Source organism: Rutidosis leptorrhynchoides, chromosome 11 (assembly GCF_046630445.1).
Source record: "Rutidosis leptorrhynchoides isolate AG116_Rl617_1_P2 chromosome 11, CSIRO_AGI_Rlap_v1, whole genome shotgun sequence".
NCBI lineage: Eukaryota > Viridiplantae > Streptophyta > Magnoliopsida > Asterales > Asteraceae > Rutidosis > Rutidosis leptorrhynchoides.
The window spans coordinates 208,932,368-208,941,607 of record NC_092343.1 but is presented as its reverse complement, the minus strand read 5'-3'; the positions used below and the strand labels follow the sequence as shown (position 1 = coordinate 208,941,607).

At 26.8% G+C, this 9,240-nt stretch overlaps 1 protein-coding gene across 6 annotated transcripts; it reads right to left on the bottom strand.

The window, feature by feature from the left end:
* Positions 1-5,910: 5,910 nt before the first annotated feature.
* On the bottom strand, positions 5,911-8,900 carry LOC139876555 (uncharacterized). 6 transcript variants are annotated; one of them, XR_011768181.1, is made up of 7 exons: positions 8,431-8,900; positions 8,156-8,280; positions 7,184-7,301; positions 7,005-7,098; positions 6,610-6,724; positions 6,211-6,442; positions 5,911-6,117 (listed from the first exon to the last, which is right to left on the bottom strand). XR_011768181.1 is itself a non-coding variant. In XM_071863890.1 (7 exons), exons 5-7 carry the CDS (start codon positions 6,679-6,681, stop codon positions 6,091-6,093), a joined length of 327 nt encoding a protein of 108 aa, XP_071719991.1. In that variant the 5' UTR covers positions 6,682-6,724; positions 7,005-7,098; positions 7,184-7,301; positions 8,156-8,280; positions 8,431-8,900; the 3' UTR covers positions 5,911-6,090. The 6 variants fall into 6 exon arrangements, 1 of the variants encoding a protein (XP_071719991.1); XM_071863890.1 differs by having other exon boundaries at positions 6,211-6,438; XR_011768178.1 differs by lacking the exon at positions 6,610-6,724.
* Between the last annotated feature and the right edge of the window lie 340 nt (positions 8,901-9,240).

The following is a 9,240-nucleotide window of genomic DNA, read 5'->3' as shown; positions in this document are numbered from 1 at the left end:
TAGCTAACACATAAGACACACATAAAATGCAATCCTGGTTCTCTATAACAGCCCTGCTCTGATACCAATCTGTCACACCCCCCAAATAAGGCCTGGGGTATTTGTGACTAATTATATCAAATCACAGTTGTATAAACGAGAACGACTTTATATGAGACGTTTTATTGAGTTTTGCAGCGGAAGATAAATAGATTACATTTTATTTAGAGCATTAAATGTCTTTAATTGATATGATATGTAATGAAGGCTCCAAGCACAACAAGCAATCATCATCAAATTACCAAATACAAGTCTTTCAAATTATCCATGAATGACTCGTTGTAATGTTGCTTTCAATTAGCAAATACACAGCGGGAGCATAATATATAAGTACATGAGAATAAAGATGCTTAAAAAGTCAACACGAAGTTGAGTGAGTTCATAGGTTTATCACAAATCAATAGTTCAATATAGCATTAGACCACAAGATTTTAGTTTAAAGTTGATTAATACCAAATATATCAATCAAAAGAGTTTGCTGTTTGTAATATCGCGACTAAACAAAGTTACCCAGTGACACTTGTTATTCATGTCGTTGAATCATTATTATGTAACCAAAGACCAGAGGTCAAATGATTAGAGACGTTACTCTCAATATATCTATTCACAATAATTAAGTTTGCATCTTATACCTCAGCAATTAACGATATTATGGCAGGGATTTAGCGTGATAAAGCACGTATATAGCATAAAAGTTTGAGTACTTGTGTCTAACGTGTAAAACAGTTATAAAAGTTGCGCATGTATTCTCAGCCCAAAAATATATATAAAAAGGGAGCTATGAAAACTCACAATACGATACGATAGTTTGTAGTAAATATATGTATGATGGCACTGAATAAGTGCAGAGTTGTGTTGACCTCGGATTCACGAACCTATATCAAGTATATATATTAATACATATACTCATAATCGAATAAGTTTATATATATTTCAGTTGTTATATATTTCTATATATATACTTTTATATATATATTCTATATATAAGTATTAATTTGATAAAATAATATTAATAATGATAATGAATAAAGAGTTGTATTATTTTGTAATAATAATAATAATAATAATAATAATAATAATAATAATAATAATAATCATAATGATAATGATACTAGTAATAAAAATGTAAATAATAATAATGATATAGTTTTAATGATAGTAAAAATGATGATTTTTGTAAAAATGATAATAACGATTTTACTTTTAATAATAACAATACTAATAATGATAATTACACTTATGTTATAATGATAATAATAGTACTATTAATTATAAAATAATACTAATACTAATATTAATAAATTGTGTTATTTTCATAATAATAATAATAATAATAATAATAATAATAATAATAATAATAATAATAATAATAATAATAATAATAATAATAATTATAATCCTGATATAAATAATAATAATAAAAATTATAATGATAATACTAATTATAATGATAATACTAATAATTATAATGATAATACTAGTATTACTAATAATAATACTTTTAATAATAATAATACTAGTAACAATAATAATAATAATAATACTTAATAATAATAATAATAATAATAATAATAATAATAATAACAATAATAATAATAATAATAATAACAATAATAATAATAATAATAATAATAATAATAATAATAATAATAATAATAATAATAATAATAATAATAATAATAATAATAATAATAATAATAATAATAAGTAATGAGAACTACCTTACAAGCCTTTTCTAAAAAAATTTGCCCAAGACGGGACTCGAACCCGTGACCTCTCGAAACCCGTCAACACCCTAAACCATCCTTCTGTTCTGATTTTTCTGATTTATATCTCAACTCATCTATATATATAACCCGTTTCACTATCTCCTTTCTATTTCTTCTTTATCTGATAAACTTAATCGACTAGGATGTCAAAACTATTTAATTAGTGAGTTGATTATTTGATTTTCAAACGAAGCAAGACCATTCATAAACATTGGTTTTAATTATCAGACATGGAAAGAGAGAAAAAAAATGAAAAGTGCCCTCTGCTGCTGTCGCGACAAAAAGAAGAAAAAAAATTATTGTTTTCGATTTTGTGATCGTTTTAGGAAATACTTATAACATGAATTATGTTTCAAATGACTCATATAAACTTTCCAAATCATCAATTGGATCGGAAACTTAAAATCGAACTCGAATTTGATGATGAACAATCGTTTGACTTTTTTAAAAATAAAACTTTGACTTCAAAATTTAAATTCGTTTTTAGGAATTGAGAGCTAAAATTTTGCAGAAAGATTCACTATAGGATTCCTAACAATACTGCATTTTTAGAATTTGAAATGGGATTCATTTTTGTAGTTTTTAAATATATGAACAAGATCAGAGGTGTATCGAGTTTTATTTTCTGTTTTGTTTTATAAATTGAAATGGGTAATTGTAATTGATAATGATGTGATCGAATGCCTTGTTTAACAAATGCAACGGATTGATTTATAGAAAAAATAGGTCGATAGGATACAAATTGAAAACCAGTAGATGAAATAAAAATTAATCACGATGAAAGAAAAATAAAAAAATAAAAAGCATATGTCAATGGATTGAAAAACAGATCATCATCAATTTTAAAATTAAAAAGGCAGCTTGCAGATCACGATCAAGCAATAGAAAATTTAAGGCAGTTAGGATAACTAACAAAGTTTTGTATTTGTATGATATAATTAATATTAATAATTAATAAATATATATATATATATATATATATATATATATATATATATATATATATATATATATATATATATATATATATATACTTTTAATATTAATAAAATTAATAATAATAATAATAATAATACAAATAATAATTATACTTTTAATACTATTAATAATATTATTAATATTATTAATGGTAAAAATAATGATAATAATATTGATATGACAATATTAATAATAAAAATGATAATTTTAATTATAATTAGTAATAATGATAATAATCATTATAAATGTTAATAATACTATTAATAATAATATTATTATTATTATTAATAAGTTGTATTAATAATAATGATATTTATAATAATCTTATCACTTTTAGTAAAAGTGATAATACTAATATTATTACTGATAATAATAATTATTAATAATAATAATATTAATAATATTGAGAGTAATAATAATTGTAAATGATAATGATGAGTGATAATAATAATATTAATATAACAATTTAATATTAATAAATAATTATTTACAAATAATGGTTCGTGAATCGTCGAAATTAGTCGAGGTTAAATGAAATCATGTAAAGATTTTGTTTAAATTAACTCAGAAATTTTTGGGTTGTCACACGGGTCTTTGACTAGTATATAATATATGGATTTTTAAACGTATCTAATTGCGGTGGATAAATCATATATGTGCTACTTGGTTGACTTAATTACAGGTGTTGCATTCATTTGAATTAGTACCTTTATAATGCCTTTTTTTGTAATAAGCAATGGATAAATGAACTATTTGATTTGTGTATGGGACATTTGTTGTAACAGTAGACATGACTATATTTTCATCATAAGAGGATATAGCATCAAAGATTGCCAAGTGATGATGCATTTCTGATTCTCTCAGACTAAATAGAATAGAATTTAGTTCTATAATTATGTTGAGTGTCAAAAGTTCAATAAACAACTTGTGTCGGATTTTCGCCCTTTGTCTTATGAGCTGGTTGCCTGAATCATTTCATTCTACATGCTTTTGGAGAGATTATACAATACCCAGTCTATACTTACATTACTTAACGTCTAAATCTTAATTGTTCTTCATTCTCTAGTATCTCACCAGATATTCTTTTACCATCGTAGATGAAATTGTAACATGTCTTCCTCTTTTATTAATGGGATTAATTGTATGAATTTTGTTATTTTGTACTCCGTATCATATTATTCACCTTATGTTTATCAAGAAAAACTAAGTTGCAAGTATTCTTTTGGTAGCTAGTTGTAAGTATTCTTTTGGTAATTAGTTGTTCCACATTGTTCCATTTGTTTAAATTTATCCAGATTTAACTTGGCTGTCGTTCTTATTTAACACTTTACAACGAAACTCTGGAAGGAGGAAGATGGTTTTGATTTTTGAACATCATGATGTTTTAAATGAAGTAAGTATGGAGGATGTATATCATTTTTATTACTTGTTGAACCACCTTTTACCCAAATATATGAGAGAATGATATACAGTACTAGTAATTTAAACAAAAATAATTGTAGTTACATACATCATTTTCTTTATTTTTCTAATTGTTGTTTTAAAATTTTAAACAAATAATAAATATTAATTACTTTTAACAATAAATAAGACTTTTTTGTTCTATTATTGATGTAGCTATTTACATGTATAGATATTTACTTTAAGAGATTTAATCACTATTATATTATAATATTATTATATATAATAATATAATTAATTTATAAACCGCGACTTCGTGAAATTTATAAATAAAAGAATATATTAGAGATGTAAAAGAATTGTATTTGAATGAACAATATTCGTAAGTGAAGTATAAGATAAAAATGAGTGAGACAAATATATATATATATATATATATATATATATATATATATATATATATATATATATATATATATATATATATATATATATATATATATATATATATAAAGCGCATCCCTTTAATCCTACGTGTCACTCTCTCATTAATCTGAATTAAATTAATCCTACGTGTCACACTCTTATTAATCTGAATTAAATTCTGAATTAAATTAATCCTACCTGTCATTCTATTAATCAATCCTAACCAAATACGGAATCTTACGTGTCGTTTTATTATTAAAAAAATCAATTAAATAATTAACTAGATCTTAAAAAGATTTGGTCAAAATTAACTTAAACATAATTTAATATATAAAATAAAAAATAAAATAATTCATTATCATTATCAAGTTATATAATATTCATTTGCTGAACTACCATTCTATCTATGCATATTATATATCTTAATTACGATTAAAATATATTATTTTAAAATAGATTATTTCACACATAAAAGATAATGATACAGAGGTATAAACTCTTCCGCCTTTGAAGTGTTAGAGATTATTATTATTTTTTTTTATACATAAACTGAGTGCTTTAAAATATTTATATATAAAAATGTGTTGTATCTTAAAAATATAATTCTATTTCATAATATACTATTTCATTATTTTTTTCTATGAACGAATTTATTTTTACTGATTTTTAATTCGTGCGGGCTCATACATAGACATTTACAAGAGATGCTATTATCGTGCAATGCACGAGCTCATACTAAGTACATTATTTAGCTTGCATATAATCTGTCATTACAGTGCACCACGGGCTCTAAAATTCAAAAGAATAATTTTTTGAAAAAATCAATTAATTTAGCACGATTATTTTATCCACAAGTGCAACGCACGGGCTCTAACATCTTATTTACTTCGCTATTTACATACTTGGATGATATAATTTGTTACGATTTTTGCACGACTTTTTACACACTCGTGCAACGCACGGGCTCTATAAACTAGTTACATTATATAAATCATGTGCTATAAATCCTACGTGTCACTTCCTGGTTAAATTTCGCCACATGTCACTTCAACAATTTTTGTCAGTTTTTTCTTTATTTAATAAAATAATTAATGATATATCTGTTTCTTTTTTTTAGATAACAGATACTTTCCTTTTTTCGTTTTGTATTTTTACATATATATAATATTTAAGGTCATTATATTATCCCAAACTAGATAAAATTCGAACCGCGCGTTGCGGCGGTGTCTTTTGGGGATACGTTGTTTGGTAACTGTGTATTTATTTACACGGACACAAATAAAAATCCCCATACCAATACAAAAGAATAAAATAAAATTGATACCGAGCAAGATACTAATAACCAAAATTTCTCTAAAAATACAAAATCATAAGAATCAACATAGTTAAATAAGCGCATAGAAATTGCCTTCAAACATAGGCTTTAACGATAGTGAATGTGCCAAATTGTACTGATACTATTCGGTGCTGGAATTTGTCACCAATGAATTAACAGTGAAAACACCTGCAGCCGGATGCAGTAACAAATACATCAAATTAAGACACGAATATTTCCTTCCAATAGTAAAACACAGAATAAAAGCATAGAATAAGCTACCTCCAGCACTGGAAGACGACTAACGGGTAAAGTATCCTTAGTAGAAGCAGATGGTACTATTACATAAGTTGCTTGACATTGGGATATGCACTCAAGAGTAGTATGAGCATGAAATGCAATGAAACAACTATCAACCCTAAAACGTCCCTTTTTAACAGATACACATTGTCTTCCTGATGAACTTATACAACCATCAATACTACCATCAGCAGCGATGGATGGGCGGATCTAACTTCAACAAAAAACAAAATGATAATATTAATATATGTCACTTAAATGGAAGTGAAAACTGGAATGGAGTATGCGTAAGGGAAAAAAATAGTAAGGATTGAAACCATGGTATATCAAAGTAATTTATATTCAAAAATGCACAAACTAACTCTAACAGGGAAAAATTACCAGGGCTGGTTCTTCATCAGCCGTGGTGTCACGTTCGTTCAAAGCTAGAGAAGAAAAACTGGCACATACCATCTTTTAATATTTTTGTTATTTTAAAGGTCCCCTGTTCTGAGTCCTACATAACCGATTAATATGAATATGGCTCTAAATTAATTTGTGATCTTTTTTTTTTTTAAGATAGAGTAACTAATCCTCGTAACATACATGAGTTAAATATGTTGTTGTTTGTGATTAAACACAATGTAAAGTTGAAATATCTATATAAGTCACATGGCAGCACATGTATATAAAGAAAAATATAGAGCAAACTACCAACGAAGTCATTTATATAAAACTACTAAACACACATACAATCACAATCAAGAAAGACAAATATAACTGCTGGAAATTCTTACTTCAACATGGCGATTAGCAAGGAGTCTGACTCTAGATGCATTGTGGATAACCTCCAGATGGCTTCAATTGAGAAAACCGACCACAACATCAAACCTGCAAAATAGTTGTCAAAACATCGGTAAAGAAAACAAATGAAATGTATTAATATTATTACTAAGTTCATAAAATAGGAAATCACCACCAGTTTCTTTTCGCCTTTCAACCATATTCATACAACTTTTGTTCCAACACAGTAAAAGTGGAAGTTCCTGTACATTCCTCCACATGTATTTCCGTATAAAATGATCTACGGCGAGCTATAAAAAGAGAAAAAAAGATAAAATTGAGACTTGTAAAAACTATAAATTCTGGATTATTAGTACAACTTGAGATAAAAAAGAGAAAGACAACTTCGAGTATCATAAAGGAGTAAGACCGATTCACAATTCTATTTCAAGACCCTTGTTGAGACCTATGTCCTCCAAATGGAATGATGCCGAGAAGAGGATAATTATTAAGCAGAATATAACTGAAAGGACAAAATGAAAAATTGAGCAAATTGGGGAAGGATAGTGAATGGGATTAGAAGTTTTTCTGAATCTGTTAGCTCGGTTAAACGTGGTGATTTATGTCAACCCGCATTACAAACATGGGCAGAAAATTTTGCATTTACACCATCTAAGCCACAACATCACCCTGGTTCAGATCAAATGAATGGAGGGACCGATTTAAATGATCATTGTCATGAAATTGAAAATTTAAAGGAATCAACACGCATGATGCATCTAGTGGGCAGAAACCAAATGATGATAACACATGTAAGTTCCACATTCATCTTTCTAGTTTCGATAATAAGAAGACCCACATGATTTATTATCTTAATTACTCCTTATACCAGTCATAGAATTCAAAAATAACTATTATAAACAACAAATTAATATACAACATCAAACCTCTATATAGTTAGATAAGAAACTACAGTATACAGGGTTTGCATAAAATTATCTCAATTAATACTCTAAAATGCAACAACAACAACAACAACAACAAAAGAGTAAAACAATATTAACATATAGAGTTAAATCGTGAAAGTGATAAAAAAAAAACTTTTAATGTAACCATATGAAATGGACATACGAATTTACAAACGCATATAACACAAATTGTGTACCTCGACTTTAACTTGTGGGAAAGCTCAAAAGAAGCTTTCATGTAACTGGAATCGTTTTATTCAAACAAATGAGAAACGAATGTTTAATTTTTTTGGTTTCAATTAGACTCATCTCCATTGACAGCCTACAAACAATGACATCAGAAATAGATTTGTCCTCAATATGTTTAAAGCAAGCAAATTAAAAGAAATTAAACATTAAAATATATGTCTAAGGTATATACGAATGACGAACAAATTATATAAAGTAAATCGCAATTAAAACACGGACTTACCAACTGTAAAATTCAAGGAGTGATACTGCGATGGATGCAAACCAAATCTAGGGTTCCAAGGAGGGCAAAAAGGCGTAATAGCTTTAAGACCACAACACATGATATGGTTCGTCATAATCAACCATGGTAACATGGAGGTAAAGCGCAAAGCCAACATAAATCAGGTAACCATCAGTCACCTGAAACCCTAATTTGTAAAATATTTGTGCATCAATGTAATTTGTAGCAGCCAAAAATTGGATGAAAGGGGTTGAGGTCTATCGTCATAAACCCTAGTTTGTTTCATACATCTTCAATCGGTTTTGTTTCAGACATCTTCAATCGGTTTTGTGGGTGGGTGTTTAGGGAAGATGATGATTCATATGCGTTGTTTTGGGAGAAGAGATGAGGAAGAAGAGTAGATGAAGGTAGGTGAAGATGGTTAAGTGGTTCAGGTTTTTTTATAGTGGGGGAAAATGTGGTTTGGGGCAAATTTGCGAAGGAAGCGATCAAATCCTGAGTGGGGATTAGTATATATATATATATATATATATATATATATATATATATATATATATATATATATATATATATAATAGGTAGCTATTATTATGCAAAGTAATTAGCTAAAAATATAACAAGAATTTAATTGAAGATAGCTTTCGTACATTGATATTCGTATAATTTTTACTAGAAACCTATATCATATCAAATTAAGCTTAAGTAACGTTAGATATATATGTTCCAAAATTATACCACGTCACCTATAGATTGACATGTTGGCTTTTTTATCTTTTAACAATATAATATGGTGAGATGATAGAGAGATTA